Source organism: Protopterus annectens, chromosome 1.part1 (genome assembly GCF_019279795.1).
Source record: "Protopterus annectens isolate FY-2018-M chromosome 1.part1, PAN1.0, whole genome shotgun sequence".
In the NCBI taxonomy this organism is placed as follows: Eukaryota; Metazoa; Chordata; order Ceratodontiformes; family Protopteridae; genus Protopterus; species Protopterus annectens.
Genome location: NC_056726.1, coordinates 1,882,167,324 through 1,882,188,888, shown reverse-complemented (window position 1 = coordinate 1,882,188,888; position 21,565 = coordinate 1,882,167,324). Strand labels below are relative to the sequence as shown.

General features: G+C 44.3%; 1 protein-coding gene across 1 annotated transcript in view; it reads left to right on the top strand.

The window, feature by feature from the left end:
- The window catches only part of LOC122812929 (lethal(3)malignant brain tumor-like protein 4), a 2,410,392-nt gene that overhangs the window by 1,587,342 nt on the left and 801,485 nt on the right, over positions 1-21,565 (top strand). The window contains exon 16 of the mRNA XM_044084994.1: positions 8,906-9,005. Within this exon, the coding sequence (XP_043940929.1) occupies positions 8,906-9,005 (100 nt within the window). The remainder of the gene's footprint in view (positions 1-8,905; positions 9,006-21,565) is intronic.

Genomic DNA, 21,565 nt, shown 5'->3' with positions numbered 1-21,565 from the left:
TAAAAGTGAACTGGGAATTTATGAAGAGATCTTTGGAGGCATTCAGGTTTCCAGAAATATGGGCACCTTTATTGTTTAATATATGCAGAGAAGCTCAAGCTAGGATGAAGTGTGGTGGTGAGCTGTCTAAAGTGTTTGGCCTTACAAGAGGAACTGGGCAGGGATATCCACTTTTACCATTATTCTTTACTTTATATTTAGAGCCATTAGCCAAGGGCATAAGACAATCAAACATAATTAGATGTAAATGAAGAAATGTTAATGAGAAAATAACCCTTTTTGCAAGCACTCCAGGTCATCAGCGAGCTGATGCAAGTTTGCCTTAGAGAATTCCATAAAGATAGTAAGGTTTATGGGTATTTTGTACTGGGCCCTAGTGGTGAAAGCTACTGAATGGTGGTCATATCTAAACACTGATGGGGTAACTATAGGCATGGATCATAAGGGTGTTCTAGTTATTTTTTTCTTTGTTCTTACTCGCACTTTTTGTTGATCATCACTCATTCCCCATCACCTTGGCAAGAATTGACTAGAAGTCATCACTCAGACAGCCATCAGAGAGGACCTCACACAAAAATCTCAAGACACATCACCCCCCCCCCCCCCCCGGCCTACCCCATGCACACACAGACTGTACTGGGGAAGGGATGAGCAACAGGCTATAGTGAAGGGAATTCCCACACTTCTGCAAGAAGTGTTTCATCTCAAGCAGCTGTGTCCCTTCCCCAAAATGCCAGTGGTGGTTTCCCTTAGTTTTCAACTTCGAAATCACTCCTCCCCATGTCCACACATTCCTCCATCCTCAGGAGAGGCAAATGGGCCTCACCCATTCGCTCTTCCCCCACTGTGCATGGCTTCTCCAATGCCAGGGTCACTAAGTGAAGCCTAGTCACCTGGGATGCAGTCAGAGATCCAACCCTCTGTGTGATGCAGCCACACTATAATAGTGCTGTATCTGTGCTGACTGGGTCCAGTGAATTTCAGCCTCTGTAAACAACTTAGTTTACTGAGTTTGCATTGCATTTTTTTTAGTAGTAGTAGTAGTAGTAGTAGTAGCAGCTGCAGCAGCAGCAGTACAGAACTTCGAGTTTAAATATGGACAGCTGAAAACTTCACAAATAATGGATAATTGTAATTCACAAAAATAACAATGTTTCTTTTAATGGCATGTGTTTGTTTAGATATTGCTCATGGGTCGGGAGTGTCACAGAAGAGGTTCTGTAGTTGGTCAGGATATGGTAAGTGATCTTAATGAGAAGTAGGGAATAAATTCTGGTAGTGAGGGAGCATATCAATAAAGTGGAACCATGTTTCAGTGATTATGCAGATGTCAATGTTTTCTAATATCAGGACAGCTTCTGTAGAGATCAATTTCTAACTAAGGCATTAAGCATCGAGCAGCACTACTTTTACAGTGTCATTTCATAGATATGCCCAAATGCCCATGTGTGATTTTGACATTATCTTGTTGAGCACTATGCCTAAAATGTACTTCCATTTGGGGATATGTTCTAAGTCTTGAATCAAGCTGCTTGGTCTTATAGAATGTCTTCAAATGTGGAAGTCCCAAACTATCCCATTTCTTTTTTCAGTATTAGGGTTTTTCTCATTGTGCACCCTCTCTCTCTCTATATTGTTATCCCAAAGAAAGTGTTTCATTTCCCGTTTAATATTCTTCCATATCAGATCTCTCTACTGACACATATAAGCCCAACCCACACACAAAATAAAAAAACAGTGTGACCAAAAACATCATCCACTTGAGGACCCAGTAGCCAACACTGCTGCATTTGCAGAGAGCTTGTTTTCTGACCTTATTCACCTTAATTTTGCATTAAAAATCATCATTCCCAGTATGTCACAAATAGAATGCCAAGTTTAGGAACACGTCTATGTGGTGGAACTGTGGTATAAACAGCATGTAACAAAATAAACTCTTCAACCTTAGGAATAAATCAAAAACTCGTGTGTCAAAACAGAACTCAGAAATATAAACAAAGAACTTGGGAACAAAATCAAATCTACCAAGGTTAGCCATGTCTAAAAATTGCCACTTCTGTCAAAGATAAACAGCCCCCACCCCCATTACATTGTATCTGTATTCCCCCAAAGATCACCTTTAAGCAAGTCCAAAAGGCTCTCTCCAAGATAAAAAAAAAAAAACAAAAATGACTAGCAATGTGGGACCTGACAAAGTGCCAGGATTCTTTCTCATCAGTATGAGACAGTATGAGACAGTCTTACTGACCCTAACCTGTTCCATCTCAGCTTCTCAACTGGTTTTGTGCCAGAGGTGTGGAACACAGCTGGTGTCATCCCCTTGCACAATAGTGGCCCAACCAGAGATCTTGGCAGGTGTCAATCAATAAGTTTCACAAAATCTTATCTGTAAGGTAATGGAATGCATCATTCATGCCCTCATGAGCAAAGATATTGACAGCGTACAAGCACTTGATCAAAACTAATTTGGCTTTGAGAAGGGAAGATTCTGCCTGTTTAACCTATAAGATTTATCTGAAAAAGTCACAATGGGAATTGGATTATGACAGACTGGTACACACATCTTACTTATATATATATATATATATATATATATATATATATATATGTATATATTTTTTTTTTTTTTTTTTTTTGCAGGAAGGCCCTTACATATCCTTTTAACACCCTTTCAGCTGTAGCATGGGCTGCTTTTTCTGATGCATGATGTCCTTCATGGATGCATCTGCAGTCATAACAAATGGGTTGTCCTGTCGTCAGGCAGCCCTTCGGTCGGCCGGATTCCAAAGTCCGGGTCCGGCTTCGGCTGATGTCGCACTTCACCCGACGTCATCTCTGCTGGTCTTCGGGTATAAAGGCATCAGCCGACGCCATTTTCCTCAGTCTTTCTTGCCGCGTGGCGCCCGAAGCAGAAGCTGTTCGCAAGTGCCGGTCGGTCAGATCCAGAGATTACTACTACCGAATACTACTTCGAAGACTTCTAAAAAGCTAAGTACCCCGTTGGGGACTCTTTCTTGCCTCAGCCGATGTCAGAAAAAGTCAATAACTGTTTTACTTGTGGGAAACAAATACCTCATAAAGATTTCCACTCTTACTGTTTGCCTTGCTTAGGCCCAGACCACGACGTAGCAGCCTGTTCGGCCTGTGCTTCCTTCAACCGACAAACGCTTAGGCGTCGGTCGGAGTTTGCTGAACAGTTTTTCGGCTCAGATTTTGCGTACATTATGCCGTCGGATCCTCCGACTACCCAAATTGTTAAAAAACGCAAAGAAAAGGACCGACACTCGCGGTCCGCGGTTTCGGCCGAAACCACGGTTAAGCAAGCCGCGAGTGTCTCGGTTTCAGCCGAAACCGAGAAAACGGGTCAATCTTCAGCCGAATCCATGACTACTACTGAGGCTCCTGCTACCTTATCTGAATCAGCCTCAGAAATTTTGCCTGCAACTGCGGCTCCTACTGATCTTTCAGACACCATCCCTTTGGATATCTCTACCCCAGCACGTGGTGCTGCTAGGCCTCCTGCAGCCATGTCTATTAAGGCCTTTGCCAGGGCTAAAGCAGCCAAATCTGCTAAATCAGGGCCTGTTAAATCACCCTCACTCAGGCCCACTTCTAGTTCACAAATGCTTACTCTGGCAGAAGATTTAATATCCTTAATTAGGGGATCCCAATCTCACCCAGACAGGGCCTCTCAGCCCCCAGAAAAGAGACCTAGAGCAGAGCCCCCCGAGCCTGTGTCCTCTGATGATTCTGGATGACACAGACATTACAGACCGGCCAGAGGCTCCTTTTTCCAATTATGAAGATTCAGATGCTGAAGAATCCATCCCAGCTGCCTCTCCACCAGAGGAATTCTCATTTGGGGAAACTTTACATGCCATGAGAGAACAATTCCAATGGCAGGGACAAGATTTCTCAGATTCAAGAAAAAGGCTTAGGACTTTTCTGCACTTACCACAACATAGGCCCTTAGCTATACCTCCTGTCCTATCTGTTGTGGACGATGCATTTAATGATGTCTGCACTGCACCTGATTCTTTACCTCCAGCCCCTGGCAAACCAGATAGATTTTACAGGGTACCAGACACTCATCACCACCTATACAAGGCCCCGCTTGCAGACCCCGAAACTATTTCCCAGGGGCCTAAGGCAGTTGCCTCGACCACAGCAAAAAACCCTATTCCCTCTGAAAGGGAATCCAGGTCCTTAGAGAGATGGGGGAAAAAAGTCTACACCTCTGCTACTCTCTCAGCTAGAGCTTTAAACTGTCAGTTTCACATGATCCAATACCAAGAGTTTATGCTTGATCAGTTAATTAAAAAGCTGTCCTCTGATGAATCTTTAGATAAGAAATATGTATTAGAAATGGTGAATAACATCCAACAGGTTAGTAACCATTCTTTAAAATGTGGCTATGATGCACTGGAGGCTTCATTTAGATCAGCCATGACTGGCACAGTGATAAGAAGGCATGCATGGTTGAAAGAACAGGTCTTACCGGATCATGTTAAAGCTAAGCTATTGGATGCTCCTATGGATAAGGCCAGACTATTTGGGGAACCTGCTCAGCAGGTAATGAAGAAAATGGAAGAGAAGGCAAAATCTGTACAAACAGTTAAAGATTTCCTACAGGTTCAGCCCCAAGGTTTAGCAGGAACTGGCCTGCCAAAAATTGGTCCTTTCCTGACTCCACAAGATCACAAAGGGGCAGGAACAGATGCTCTAGGGGCAGAAATCAATCCAGAGGAGGTGCCTACAGAGGACGACAGTGGCAAGGCAATACCCGAGGCACAGACACAACCACTGCCACTGCAACAGGACAATCACAGTGACTTGGCTCTGACTCCGCCTACCAGGAAGCAAATAGCAGCACCATTAGGCGGAAAGTTAGCCTTATTCTCGAAAAATTGGCACTATATTACAAAAGACAAGTGGATTTTACAAACCATAAACCAAGGCTACCAGTTCCACTTCCACACTTTACCAGTAAAAAGAGGAATGCCAAACCTGCCCCCAAATCAAAAAATAGAAGCCCTGCACCAGATAGCGGAATTAATAAAGATGAGAGCTGTGGAAAGGGTGCCTATAACAGAACAGGGCAAAGGATTCTACTCCAGACTCTTCCTAGTACCAAGAAAAGCGAAAACTGGAGACCTATTCTCGACCTGTCCATCTTAAACACATACATCATTGTCCCAAAATTCAAAATGCTGACCCTACAGCAACTTCTTCCCATGCTGGGCAAGGAGTGTTGGCTGGTAACTCTAGATCTCAAGGAGGCATACCTGCACGTCCCCATTCGACCAAGTTGCAGAAGATACCTCAGATTTCTTGCAGGATCAGAGCATTATCAATTCTCAGCATTGCCCTTTGGCTTATCTACTGCGCCCAGAGTATTCACAAAATGCCTGGCATCAGTAATCGCTCACTGCAGAGTACAGGGAATCCAAATTTATCCATACCTGGACGACTGCCTGTTACAAGCGGACAACAAAAGCAAGCTGACAACAGATTTACAAAGGGTCATTTACTTGCTACAAGCCCTGGGATACACAGTCAATTTACAAAAGTCACGGTTGATACCATCCCAGACAAGAACTTTCTTGGGGGCGGAATTGGACACGGTAAAACAGATGGCATTCCTAACTGCAGAAAAACAAAAAGAACTCCCTCTTTACTTCTTGGCATTAACAAAGCAGAACAAACTAACAGCAAGAAAAGTTCTGCAGGCCTTGGGCTTCATGGCATCATGCATAATCTTGGTCCCACATGCCAGACTGCATATGAGAAAGTTACAGTGGTACCTAAAGAATTTATGGTCTCAACACAGACACAGCTTAGAAACAGAAATACCACTAATCCCATGCTTAAAACAGGAGTTCCTATGGTGGGCTCGGGCATGCCAGTCAAACCCAGGCTTACCCTTCCACAACTTTCCAGCAAACCAAACCATCACAACGGATGCCTCAGACCTAGGATGGGGGGCACACATGCTGGACAAATGCATGCAAGGACTGTGGACTCAGGACCAACTGCACCTGCACATAAACCAAAAAGAAATGCTGGCAGTAAAACTGGCAATCCTAAAATTCAGACCATTCCTCAAAGAAGGCCATTTGATGATAAGGACAGACAACACCACAGTCATGTGGTACATCAACAAACAGGGAGGCACTCATTCTTACCCCCTATGCAGAATGACTTTGGACCTTTGGAATCTGGCTCTCAGCTACAACATCCAGTTACAGGCAATATTTGTACCGGGAAAAGAGAACACCCTAGCAGACATTTTAAGCAGAACCACCTCGGATGCTCACGAATGGATGCTACACCCGGACATCTTCAAGGCCATCATAAAGAAATGGGGAATGCCACAAATAGATCTATTCACTTCCCCACAAAATCACCAGCTCAAAAAATTCTGCACAAGGACATTCCACCCACTTGCATGGAAGGTGGACTTTCTATCCTTCAGCTGGAAAGGCCTGACAGCATATGCATTCCCACCTCTTCCCTTGATGCACAAGGTACTACTGAAAATCAAAGAGGAACGTCCAAGGATAATTCTGATAGCTCCAAACTGGCCAAGACAACACTGGTACCCATTGCTGAGGAGCATGTCTCGGGAGAAAATGTGGTCAATACCCCTGATGCCTCTGATGTTAACTCAGAACAACTTCAACATCATACATCCAAACCTAAAAACCTTGCAACTGACTGCCTGGAACATCACATAGCAGTAACTAACCCAGACCTTTCACAAAGGGTTAAAGACATTATCCTTGAAGCCCGCAGACCTTCAACAAGAAGGAACTATGCAGGAAAATGGAAAAGGTTCGTCATTTGGAGTACTGAAAGAGGAAAAGATGTGTCGAACATAGATATTGCTAACATTCTGGAGTACTTGGCAGAGCTTCTACATACAGGTCTGTCCTATTCCTCCATCAAGATACATGCATCAGCTATTTCAGCAGAATACAGCTTTGATCCTCCTGTCTTTTCACACCCTCTACTCAGGCAGTTCCTCAGAGGGATCAAGAATGTAAAACCTCCTAGGAAACCACCATTACCAGCATGGGACTTGAATTTTGTACTAGAAAAGTTGACACTCCCTCCGTTTGAACCAGCAGCAACAGCAGATCTACAACACCTGTCATGGAAAACTGCTTTCCTACTGGCTATTACTTCAGCAAGGAGGGTTTCGGAGCTACAGGCCTTAATGGCAGTGCAACCCTTCCTAATCTTCCATCAAGATAGGGTGTCCATGAGAACTAATCCTACATTTATGCCTAAGGTGGTATCCAGAGTGTCTTTAAACCAGGCAATCCACCTACCTACCTTCTTTCCCAATCCACAAAACAGAGGTGAAAGAATAATGCATACCTTGGATGTACATAGACAGTTACGCTACTACCTGGACAGAATCAAAGGTAACAGAAGAACTGACCAGCTCTTTGTAGCCTATGCAACAGGAAGGGAAGGAAAAGCAATTTCCAAACAGACAATCTCCAAATGGATAGGAAATTGCATAAGATTCTGTTACTCCTACCATGGAAAACCAATTCCACAGAACATAAGACCTCATTCTACAAGGGCTACAGCCACTACCACAGCTTTCTTAAGAGGAGTGGCAACCAAGGACATTATTGAGGCGGCTACTTGGACCTCCGTGCATACATTTGCCAAGCATTATAATTTACCTCTATTCTAGATCCCGAGCAGGGTTTGCCACTGCTGTTCTGCAAGGGATCCTGACTATACCATAATTATTATTCCTCCTCCCCTAGTTTGGCTATGGTATTCTACCCATTTGTTATGACTGCAGATGCATCCATGAAGGACATAGTACAGTTTTGTACCTACCATAAATGTAGATGTCCGAACTGGATAGCACCTGCAGTCAGGATTACCCTCCCTCCTTCCCCTCTGCGGTACTCCTAGGGTGTTTACCCTCCTAATAGCTAGCTGGGGGGGGGAGTCTCTTATGGTGTATTTGTTTGTATATATGTACATACATGTTTATTTTTTGTGTTTGCCTTCTACTATTTTGGAAACATTGGCATTTATCCAAAATTTAGCTTTCCAAGAGGGCAACTGGCATCTGGGGCAAGAAACACTGAGGAAAATGGCGTCGGCTGATGCCTTTATACCCGAAGACCAGCAGAGATGACGTCGGGTGAAGTGCGACATCAGCCGAAGCCGGACCCGAACTTTGGAATCCGGCCGACCGAAGGGCTGCCTGACGACAGGACAACCCATTTGTTATGACTGCAGATGCTATCCAGTTCGGACATCTACATTTATGGTAGGTACAAAACTGTACTTTTTAGTTGTGTTTTCATTTGGGATATTTGTGCTGCTCTTGCATTTTAGAGTGTACACCATGCATTTACCACTCATTGTAGTTCGTACATTATATCTAATGTTAGGGCAAGGTTTGGAAAGCACACACTGAGTTGCTTCCTCTGAATGAATACCTGCTAAATGAATGAGAGCATCTGAAGGGAGGTAGTTACGTTCTTATCCATCTTAACTCCAACTCTTGCTTCTTAATCAGTAGGGCAGCACCCCTGAGTTCACACTATTAGGAAGGTGATTTTTACCATACTAGGCTGTGCATATGCCTCTGCAAAATGCTGAATACAGATGATTTAACCTTTCTTGACCTCTTGTCATTACTAGATGTAACTGAAGAAGAAGGGTCTACTTTCTTTTTATATGCAGTCCCTTATTGTCAGTAATGAGTGCATGTGGACCAATAAAATAAGAAGCATGGATCCCTTGAAGACTGTTGAGAAGTTTTAAGTGATGGCTTCTAAAAGATTTTAAGTTAATGTAGGTATACTTTTACTAAGCTTTTTCTGTGCTTTCTCTGAAATAAAGCTTTTGTTTTTATTTTTATCAGGTCCCACAGATTTTGTAATTACACCAGGACAGGGTTGTCCTACTCCAGGATGTCAAGGACTTGGACATATCCGAGGACCCAGATATGGAACACATTATACGTATGTAACATAATTACCTGTAATACCCTGCTTTTTAAACAGAGCTGATGCATAAAGCCCATCATAGAAGATTGCTGCTTGAAAAGTGAATGTGAAACTGTGTTCTTTTCATGTTAGGATATTATGAAGGATGTCATTTTTGTGACAATTTGCCATTTAATGCAGTTTCATTGTGTTTATAGGTTCCTAGGTAAGTGCTATGCTAGCTGCCCTTGCAGGCCATTTTAAGACTTTAGCTTCCCTTTTTGCATATGAAATATCCCATTTGGTTGTAGATTGGCATTGCCCACTCTGTGGTCGATAATTATATTTTACCCCTCATGATAATAATGGGGATCATACCATAGATAATTTGAGGGGACCCATGCACAGGATAAAGCATTTAGGAGATACTTCTGTATCTTGGTAGTACGGGGGGGGGGGTAGTCGTGGGGTAAATTTTCTGTTTCCCATCCATAGATCTAAATTGGGCTTTAAAATGGGTAGGGATGAACTTTGGTTTATATATATTGGGGAGTCTGTTCTCCAACAGCAGTATTCACTGCAAGATGTACCAGATGTTGCAGAAGAGGTTTAGATCCCTAGACTGAGTATTTATCATGCTTTTTGACTTGATGATGTGGAGTAAATCCTCAGTAGTGGGTCAGAGGATGCCTTGTATGTGAGACCCAGGTCATCTCTTGGCAGTCTGTAGGTTACTAAGCATAGTGACAGGGCAGTAAAGTGTCCCTGTTTACTCAATCCTTATTAGAGCAATCACTGAATATAATGCCTCCTTTGGCTTGTGTCTGTCCAGACACATGCAAGAATTGCAACACTCACAGAGATACTGTACTAAACATGTCCTACATGAACCAACTCAAAGCCCTGTCAGTACATTTGTAAAAAAGATATACATTTGTAAGAAAGGAAGAAATATACAATCTTTAAAAGACTCTGATACATATTCTATGATATTAATAATAAATTAAGAGATAGAGTATGAGTGGATACTATGTTTTAATGCAGATAGACTTCCAGGACTGAATGCTGCTGTGAGTATTAAACCAATATTAAAAAGGAGATAAATGCAGTTATAATACTGGTTTTTAATGTGTACTTTATTTTTTAGAATATGTGTCATAGAGTCTTTTAAAGATTGCATATTTTTCCTTTCTTACAAATGTATTTTTTTCATCTGTGTTTTACTTTAAGTGATTATTTAATTAAGTGATTTGATTGAATGGCTGTGCCTTTTCATGGTATTTAAACTAATGCGTTGATTTTAGAGTTTGTATCACACTGAAGAAGGGTTTAATACCCGAAAGCTTTGTGGATAATAAAAAGTTTTTTTGTATGCTTTTTGACTCTCACAGTATGCTTTTTCTGGTGGATTAATTTGTTTTGCAGCAGACTACACATTCCCTTCCTTTTTGTGGTTGAATTAGATGTGCGGGATCAAATCCCAGAATAAGGCCTCAAAGCCATCTTCATGCAAGTTGACATTTGGCTCTGTGTTTGGTTTTGGCTGCTAGGGTAGATGTCTTAACTGAAATGACTGTTGCAGTATTTGTTACAGATAGGTTTCTGACACTGACATTTGTCTGGCTGGGATACCAAAGCTTCACCTCCCCAAGGGCATACTTCTGACTTATGACCTCAGCTCAGGTACATCAGGTTGTAAAGGATGGACATATGTGCAAGCTGTCCAGACTATCCTGCAATGAGCCCAAACACAGATTGTGCACCCATTGGACTGATCCATGTTTTGTCATTGGTACTCTTGGCTTCTGTAGTCATTGTCAGATAAATGCCCCATTGGGAAACCTTCCTTTTCATACTTCGTAGAGCAGTGGTTTAAAATTGTTAGATGTCAACTATGAGGGGTAAGTGGCACATTCTGTACAAGGATTTGCACACTAAATGCCTTTTTTGCCTAGGCCCAAAATGCGACTATTGATCCTTTCCATTTGTTAGTTGTTTATACCCAAGACCCTCAGATCGAGACTGAGTTTGCTTTTATACCTTTCTTTAAACCCAGAACATTTGAAACACCTAGCTCAGTTTAAGATGCCAGACTCTCAGGACCCTGATGTCTCCCTTTCCCTGAGAAGAAACTAGAGAGACCTCAAGATGAGTCCCAGTCCAACGTCTCTCAGTCAGTGCCCACTGAGGTGATTGAACCTGCAGTATATGCAATTACCCCTCGAGTACTCACTACAGAGACCCCATTGGAGTTTGGTATGGTCTCTGAGGCCCTGCAGACTCTGGATATTTCTGATGAAATGCATCTTATCTCAGAGGGCTCACACGACATCCTTCAGATTCTTGTATGGGAAGAGGTTTCTGGTACACTTACTGAAGTGAGACAAGGTTCTGATCTTCCAAGGATTGTGCAGGTGGACGTCATGCCAAAAAGGGAAAAACAAAAAGACAAGCACCTGATGTCTCCTACTTCTTCCAGGGAAAAGGAGTGGATGGACTTTTCCCAGGGCTTATTTAAAGTCATCATGGCCCTGAAGCCTCTTCCTTTTGTGACCCAGCTATCTCAAACCACACCACAAAACCAAACCTTGGATTCTTCCTACTCTGAAGAGGATCCTGAACCAGAGTCTGATCATTCTCTGGATTATGCTTCACAACTCCACTCTCCTGAACAAGTGTCTTCTGATGAAGGGGACTCCCTCTCGTATAACTCTCCTCTGTAAGAGTTCTCCTTTGGAAAAAAGAAACATTCAGAATATGATGAGATACTTTGAGTAGCAGTCAAGGCAGATCTCAGAGGTGCAAAAGAGAATATTACAGCCTTCTAGAGATGGGTACTCCAGCTTCTTTGTCAGTTCCCCCAGTCTTTGAAGCTTGTCTTAATGCTTTCCATTCTTCTTCATTAACACCTGACTCTCAGCCACTTGCTACTAAAAGACTGGTTAGGTTTTATAAGGTTCCTGATTAACTTAAATACCTGTATAAAAATCCTATAGCTGACCCTGCATCAGTCTCCCTCTCCTCAGATAAGCCATCCAAATTGATGTCCTTCAAGGATGCATCTGCAGTCATCACATATGGGTTGTCCTGCCTCAGGCAGCCCTTCGGTCGGCCGGATTCCAAAGTCTGGGTCCGGCGTCGGCTGATGTCGCCTTCTCCCCGACGTCAGAGCGCCTGGGGTATAAAAGCGTCAGCCGATGCCATCCTCACCAGTCTTTCTTGCCGCGTGGTGCCCGAAGCAGAAGCAGTTCGCAAGTGCCGGTCGGCCAGCTCCTGTAATTCAGCTACTGAAGTTAATAATTGCTTAACTTGTGGGAAACAAATACCTCATAAGGATTTCCACTCTTACTGCCTCCCCTGCCTAGGCCCAGACCACGACGTCTCGGCCTGTTCAGCCTGTGCTTCCTTCAACCGATGCACTCTTAGACGTCGGGCGGAGTTTGCAGAGGAATTTTTTGGGGCTAGTTTTTCATACAGTATGCCGTCGGAGTCTCCGACTTCACATTTAACAAAGAAACGGAAGGACAAGGACCGACACACGCAGGCCGCGGTTTCGGCTGAAACCATGGCCAGGCCTACCGCGAGTGTCTCGGTCTCGGCTGAAACCGAGTCCTTGGTACTTCCGACCCCCGAAACCACTCAACCGACAGTCTCGGCCCCGGAGGCCCCTGCTGAGTCGGTTATTGAATTTCCTTCAGAAACTGGTGTCTTGGAAACTTCCGACACCATTCCTCTAAACAAAACTACACCAGCACGTGGTGCAGCTAGGCCTCCTGCATCCATGTCCATAAAGGCATTCACCAGGGCATACAAAAGCTATGCCTCCCAGGGTTATTCCTCAGGGACCCTCTACAAGTTCACAGATTCTAACTTTAGCAGAGGACCTTATTTCCTTAATTAGGGGCTCTCAACCCCATCCGGACAGGGGCTCTCAACCTCCTCTAGACAAAAGGCCCAGGGTTGAGCCCTCTGATCCCCACTCCTCAGAGGAGGCCTCTGATGGCTCTGCTCTCTCGGACTACCAGGAGGAGGCTTTTTCGGCCTACGAGGATTCTGATGCAGAGGAATCTATCCCCTCAGCCTCCCCTCCTGAAGAACTATCCTTCGGGGAGACCCTTCACAGTATGAGAGAGCATTTCAAATGGCAGGGCCAGGAATTCTCTGATTCCAGGAAAAGATTAAGAACTTTTCTGCATTTACCTCAGCATAGACCTTTGGCTATTCCTCTTGTTTTGAATGTCATTGATGATGTGTACTCTGAGTCTAGCATAACCCCTGACACTCTTCCTCCAGCCCCTGTCAAACCCGATAGGTACTACAGGGTCCCGGACTCGCATCTTTTTCTTTACAAGGCCCACTCTGCTGATCCAGAAACTATTTCCCAGGGCCCTAAAGGGGTTGCAGCTGCCACTTCTAAAAATTCACTCCCCTCTGAAAGGGAGTCCAGGGCTTTACAGAGATGGGGTAAAAAAGTGTATACTTCTGCTACTCTTTCTATGAGGGCATTAAATTGTCAATTTCTTACGATACAATACCACGAGTATTTGTTAGATGAATTGCATAAGAAACTGTCTTCACCTGAACCCCTAGATCGCAAATCACTTCAGGATCTGGTACATAACTCCCAGCAGGTTAGCAACCATTTCTTACAGTGTGGTTATGATGCATTGGAAGCCTCATGCAGGTCAGTTATGACAGGTGCAGTCATACGTAGGCATGCTTGGCTGAAGGAACAATCTCTGCCAGACCATGTTAAAGCTAAGCTTCTGGATGCTCCACTGGAAAAGCAAAAGTTATTTGGCTCCACTGCTCAGGAGGTCTTAAAGAAATTTGAGGAAAAGGCAAAATCTGTACAAACAGTCAAATATTTTCTACATGTCCAACCACCAAGATTCAGCAGAAATTGGCCTACCAAGAATTGGTCCTTTCCGGACACAGAAAGATTTCAGAGAGGCAAGAACAGGCGTGCCAGAGGTAGAGGGCAAGCTAGAGGCTCCTACAGAGGACGTCAATGGCAGCCTTCCAACCAGAGAGGTAGTGCAGGACCTACAACTGCTGCACAAGGACAGACTCAATGACTTTGCTTTGACTCCGCCAACCAGGGCTCAGTTAGAAGCACCTTTGGGTGGAAAGCTTTCTTTATTTTCAGAAAATTGGCACAGTATTACAAGAGACAAATGGACACTGCAAATAATAGACAAAGGATACAGGTTCCATTTTCACACATTGCCAAAAAGAAAAGGCATGCCAGACCTGCCACCAAATCAAAGGGCAGAGGCTTTGAAACAAATCTCCAACTTAATGCAAATGAAAGCTATAGAAAAGGTTCCTCTTTCAGAACAAGGCCAAGGATTTTATTCCAGACGATTCCTTGTTCCAAGAAAAGAAAATCAATGGAGGCCTATTCTCGACTTGTCCGCACTGAATACTTATCTCATTGTGCCAAAATTCAAAATGCTGACTCTACAGCAACTCCTTCCCATGCTGGGCAAGGGGTCTTGGCTGGTGACTCTAGACCTCAAGGAGGCATACTTGCATGTCCCTATCAGACAAAGTTGCAGAAGACACCTCAGATTTCTTGCAGGTTCAGAGCATTATCAATTCTCAGCATTGCCCTTTGGCTTATCTACTGCCCAGAGTATTCACGAAATGCCTGGCATCAGTAATTGCACACTGCAGACTTCAGGGGATTCAAATATACCCATATCTGGATGACTGCCTTATACAAGCGGACAGCCAACAAACTTTGGTAAAGGACTTGAATTATGCCATCCACCTACTGCAGGCCTTGGGATATACAGTCAACATTCACAAATCAAGACTTGTTCCATCCCAAAGAATAACTTTTCTGGGTGCGGATCTAGACACAACCACCCAAATGGCTTTTCTCACAGAAGAAAAACAAAGACAACTACCGGATTACTTCAAGAATCTGACAAGACAAACTCAGCTGACTGCAAGGAAAATCCTGCAGGCCCTGGGTTACATGGCATCTTGCATTCTTCTGATTCCACAAGCAAGGCTTCATATGAGGAAACTACAATGGTACCTAAGGAGTTTATGGACTCAGCACAGTCACAGCTTAGAAACTTTGATCCCACTCATTCCATGCCTCCAAAAGGAATTTCTGTGGTGGGCTCAAGCAAGCCAGTCAAACAGGGGTCTGCCCTTCAGCAAGCCAATAGCCAGCCAAACCATTACAACGGACGCTTCAGACCACAGTTGGGGAGCACACATGGAGGGCAGATGTATTCAAGGACTATGGTCACAAAAGGTGCTACGCATGCACATAAACCAAAAGGAAATGCTGGCAGTGATACATGCAATCGAGGCCTACAAACTCTTTCTGCATCAAGGCCACCTGCTAATAAGGACAGACAACACCACAGTTATGTGGTACATAAACAAGCAAGGAGGCACCCATTCCTACCCTCTTTGCAGACTGGCAATGAATCTATGTGAACTTTCCTTGAAAGTCAATATAGACCTGCAATCCCAGTTTGTGCCAGGAAAAGACAATATACTGGCGGACAGCTTAAGCAGAAATATCATGGATGCACACGAATGGATGCTGTACCCAGACATCTTCCTACAGATAACACAAGCATGGGGAAGGCCAGACATAGATCTTTTTGCCTCCCCCCACAATCATCAGCTGAAGAAATTCTGCTCAAGGACATACCACCCACAAGCATGGAAAGTGGACGCCCTATCTTTCAGCTGGAGAACTCTAACAGTGTATGCATTTCCACCTCTTCCATTAATGACCAAGGTCTTACTGAAGATCAGGACAGAGCAGCCAAAAGTGATTCTGATAGCTCCGGACTGGCCAAGACAGCACTGGTACCCACTGTTAAAGACCATGTCACGCACGAAACCATGGCCACTTCCTCAATGGCCACTTCTCCTGACACAGCACAATTACAAAACACTGCATTCCAACCTGAAAACCTTGCAACTAACAGCCTGGAAAATACCTTGACTCCTCCTCAGGATAAGCTATCCAAGAGAGTGAAGGATATCATCATGGAAGCTCACCGGCCTTCCACAAAAAAGGCATATTCAGCAAAATGGAAAATATTTCACATTTGGAGCACCACAAAGGGCCTAGATGCGGCAGTGATGAACATGGCACATATCCTGGAATACTTGGCAAAAATGCTCCACAATGGCCTGTCTTACTCTTCCATTAAAATTCATGCTTCAGCAATTTCAGCAGAGTACAATACCGATCCACCTGTCTTTTCTCATCCTCTCCTAAGACAGTTTCTAAGAGGAATTAAAAACATCAATCCTCCAAGGAAACCTCCAGTGCCTACTTGGGACCTTAACTTCGTGTTGGAAAAACTAACTCTACCTCCCTTTGAACCAGCAGCATCTGCAGAACTACAGTTCCTGTCTTGGAAGACCGCCTTCCTTCTGGCCATAACCTCAGCAAGAAGAGTATCTGAGTTACAGGCCCTCATGGCAGTACAGCCATTTCTTATTTTTCATCAGGACAAAGTCTCATTGAGAACCAGTCCTTCATTTATGCCAAAGGTGGTATCCAGGTTCTCATTAAACCAAGCTATTCACCTGCCTACCTTCTTTCCAAATCCACAAAACAAAGGGGAGAAACTTCTGAACACCCTGGACATACACAGACAGTTGCGCTACTACTTGGACAGAACTAAAAGCTACAGAAAAACTGACCAGCTGTTGTTAGCATATGCTGCTGGTGCACAAGGAAAAGCAATTTCCAAACAGACAATTTCAAAATGGATAGGGAATTGCATTTGTTTTTGTTATTCCTTTCATGGAAAAACTGTGCCAGCTAACATTAGACCTCATTCCACCAGAGCCACAGCCACCTCCACAGCCTTCTTAAGAGGGGTGGCTACCAAGGACATTTTAGAAGCTGCTACATGGAGCTCCGTGCATATATTTTCCAAGCATTACAATTTACCTTTATATTCCAGATCCAGAGCAGGCTTTGCTACGGCAGTCCTGCAGGGCATTTTAGCTACACCATCCTTTACATAGATCCTCCACCCCCAGATTGGCTATGGTATTCTACCCATATGTGATGACTGCAGATGCATCCTTGAAGGACATAGTACAGTTTTGTACCTACCATAAATGTAGATGTCCGATAGGTATGCATCTGCAATCAGGTTTACCCTCCCTCCTTCCCCTCTTTGGTATTTATTGGGTACTTTTCCCTCTCATAGCTAGCTGGGGATGTCCTTCAAGGATGCATCTGCAGTCCTTACAAATGGGTTGTCCTGTCGTCAGGCAGCCCTTCGGTCGGCCGGATTCCAAAGTCTGGGTCTGGCTTCGGCTGGTGTCGCACTTCACCCGACGTCATCGCTGCAGTTTTTCGGGTATAAAGGCATCAGCCGCCATTTTCCCCAGTCTTTCTTGCGCGTGGCCCAAAGCAGAAGCTGTTCGCAAGTGCCGGTCGGTCAGATCCAGAGATTACTACTACCGAATACTACTTCGAAGACTTCTAAAAAGCTAAGTACCCCGTTGGGGACTCTTTCTTGCCTCAGCCGATGTCAGATATGCATCTGCAATCAGGTTTACCCTCCCTCCTTCCCCTCTTTGGTATTTATTGGGTACTTTTCCCTCTCATAGCTAGCTGGGGTTATCTATTATGGTGTATTTGTTTTATATATATATATATATTTCTGTGCATGTTTGGAATTTATTGCATTTCTCCAAATTTAGCCTTCCTTTGAGGGCACCTGGCATCTGGGGCAAGAAACACTGAGGAAGATGGCGTTGGCTGACGCTTTTATACCCCAGGCGCTCTGACGTCGGGGAGAAGGCGACATCAGCCGACGCCGGACCCAGACTTTGGAATCCGGCCGACCGAAGGGTTGCCTGAGGCAGGACCACCCATATGTGATGACTGCAGATGCATACCTATCGGACATCTACATTTATGGTAGGTACAAAACTGTACTTTTCCCACTGGTAATGCTGTCCCCTCCAACAAGGACAACAGGGCCATGGATAGTGAGGTAAGAAAGTTTACACCTCCTCCACTTTAGCTTTCCGAGCTATGAAGTGCCAAACACAAACGACTAAATACCTGCTTTCTCTGTTGCAGTGTGTGCATGTTAGAACCTCAGACAGCAGATTCTAAACAGCAGATGTGCAACTGTTTCTGTCCCTAGCTACACAAATAGGCAGACACAGCATCAAATGCAGTTATGATGTAGTGGATGCTAAGTCCAGGGCTGCTGCCACTGGCTTAGTGATCAAAATGTATTCTTGACCATGGTGTGAAGACTTCATATCCAAACTCTTGGATTCACCCTTGGACAATAACCTTTTGTTTGGACCACAAGCTGCCAATCTTCTCAAAACTCTGCAAGAGCAAGGCAAGACCATGAAAGACTGCTGGCAAATTTTCCTCTCGACAGTCCCCAGATACCATAGGAAATGTCCATCTAAATCTACTTCCTTCATTATGAGGGACCCTAGGCCCTCTCACAAACATAGAAAAGCACCTAGGAAAAGATTTTCGAGTAAACCGCATGGACTCCCCTTCAGGGTGGGGCTCCTTTTGAGGGAAAAACCTTGTGACTAACCTCCTCTTCCCCATTATCAAATAGACTGTTCCTTTCATCTTGATTCTGGGAGGTAGTAACTACTGACAAGTGGGCCCTGGCTATCTTCAGAAAAGGCTACGCCTTGTCTTGAAAAGTGTTTCCTCCAAGAAAGGAATTTCCAATCTTCCGCCCAACCAGTTTTCCTTGGTTGGCTCCATTATGGACTTGCTGGCACAAGGCGCAGTAGAAGAAGTATTTTCATCTTTCATAGGGAAGGATTTTTCCTCGAGGATAATCCTTGTTCCAAGGAAGGAAAGGCAATGGAGGCCCATCCTGGACCTCTCCCTTCTAAATACCTTCCAGAAAGTGCCTACCTTCAAAATGCCTTCTCTACACACACTTTATCCTGCCCCAGGCATTTCTACTCTCCCTAGATCTCAAGGATTCCTGTCTTCACATCCCCATCCATCCATCTTGTAGGAGATTCCTCAGGTTCTTCTCATTTTCAGTTTACTGCTTTTCCCTATGAACTTTCTACTGCCCCAAGATTATTGTGTTAGCCTTCTGTCACCCTCAGGGAATTCACATTTTTCCCTACATGGATGACGTGTTGATCTAGGCTGTAGCCACAGACACCCTCCTTGAGTACCTGCATTTCACAATGCAACTGTTAACCAATGTGGGATTCACCATCAATTTCAAGAAATATCATCTCACTCCCACTCAGGACTTAGTCTTCCTGGGTTGTAGGCTAAACACAAGAATAATGCAGGCCTCCCTTCCTCAGGAAGAAGTCCAAAGCATGGTAATTTTTTTTTCAAACTGTCTGCTTGATGACTCACTATACTGCAAAGGACATCCTCAGGGCCCTGGGGTTCATGGCTACGCCCATCCCAGTGATCCCACTGGCTAGGCCACAATTGAGAAAGATTCAGTGGAACCTGAAATTAACGTGGACTCAACACTCATATCCACTGGACACCCTCATCCCTCTGTTGCCCTGCATAAAGAAGGAGCTTCTTTGGTGAAAGAAATGGGTGTCTCTCAACCTGCACCTGGGAGAAACAGGTATCTCTCAATCTGGGTCTTCCATTCACTCCAGCCCCTCACAGCCAAATTCTTCACGCCGGTGCCTCATACAGGGCTTGGGGGGGGGGGGGGTGGACAGGCTCTCACAAGGTACAGGGGAAATGGCTACCTTCTTTAAGAACACATCAGCCTGAAAGGGATGAAGGCACTTCTGCAGGCTCTGCAGATTTTCTCACACTTTTGGAAACCAGGCACCCTGCTTGAGTATACAGACAATACCATAGTGATGTGGTGCATAAACAAACGAGGAGGAATAAGGTCTTAACCCTTGTGCAGGCTGTCACAGAAGGGTTGGCAAATGGCCACTCAAGTGAACATGGCCCTTACAGCAGCTTACATTCCATTAGTAGAGAATGTGTTGGTGAATTCTTTAAGCAGAAACTTCGTGGACCCCCATGAATGGACCCAGAACAGAAAAATCTCCAAAGCAATCATATGCCACTGGGGCACTCTGCAGATGGACCTCTTTGCATCTCCAGAGCATCACTAGCTCCTTCTATTCTGAACCAGGACTCCATTTCCTCAAACCTCTTTTAGTGGACAGGGAGATTCCTGTGTGCCTACCTTCCACTGCCGCTTATTCCAGGACTACTAAAACTCCAAAAGGACACTCCAGAACTGCTGCTGCTGGCGTCTTTCTGGACAAGATAACATTGGGTTCTCATTCTGTTCCATCTATCAAAGGGAAACCACTGGAAAATTCTAATTTGACCAGACCTAATTACCTAACAGAAGGGTCGGCACTCCAACTTAGCCTCCCTCAGTCTCACTCTGTGGATGATTGGGTTCTGATTCCTAAATGACATTTATTTACTAAGGAGGTGGTACAGGTTTTACAGGAAAACAAGTAGCAGAAAATCATGCACAGCAAAGTGGAAAAGATTCTCCATTTGGTGCCATAAACACAGAGTGGAACCACTCTTATCTTCTGTACCCAATATGCTTCAGTATCTATGTGGGGTTATGCATTCTGGGTTGGCCTACTCATCTGTTAAAGCACATTTGTCAGCTATCAGTGCCTGTCTACCTCTGTACCCTCTGGTTATGTCCCAAACAGAAGTAAAGCTCTTCCTGAAAGGAGTCCTACACCTTAAGTCTCCAAGGAAACTGGTTACACCACCTTGGGATCTTAATTTTGTTCTGGAAAAAAACTCACTGTACCTCCTTTTAAACTAGCTGCATCAGCAGTATTACCATTCTGCACATGGAAAACTGTGCTCCTCCTGACTCTTATCTTCTGCTCACCGAGTATCTGAACTCCAAGCATTCATGGCTACTCCATCCTTCCTTATTTTCCACAAGGACAGGGTAATGCTTAGGACCAGTCCTTCTTTCATACCTAAAGTTGTAAATGAGCCGTCCCTCAATCAAGCCATCCACCTACCTGCTTTCTTCCCCAATCTTCAAAATAAGGGGGAAAGAGTCTTACATTCTTTAGACATTCACAGGCAGCTGAGGTTCTGTTTGGATAAAACTAAAACAATCAGAAAAACTGACCAACTGTTGTTTTTTCATGGAGGCCAAGCTGGGAGAACCAGTCTCTAAGCAAACCATTGCATTCTTGATCTCCAGGGCTGTCCCTCTCTGTTATTTGCAATATGGTAAGTCACTGCACATTCCACTCAGGTGGTTGCCCATTCGTGGTGCTTTCCACAAAGGGGTTGATGCCAGGTCCATCTTGAAACCACCACTTCCTGGCTGACCAGCTTCCTCTCCCAGTTGTCTTCAGGCCACTGGCTTGGAGATAATCTGAGGATCTCGTGTGCATCCATCCTTTATAACCCAACACACACAAGCTGAGGTGATATGTTGGACATACTCCCTCAGAAAGGTAAAGCTTTGATATCACATCAGGATGTACATCAGCAACAAAAACCTGTCTGTGATAAATGCTGCAAGAGTGATCAGTAGGACAGCTACTGTTAAGGTAAAACACAACTCTACTGTCCCTTGATTTCACTAGATCTC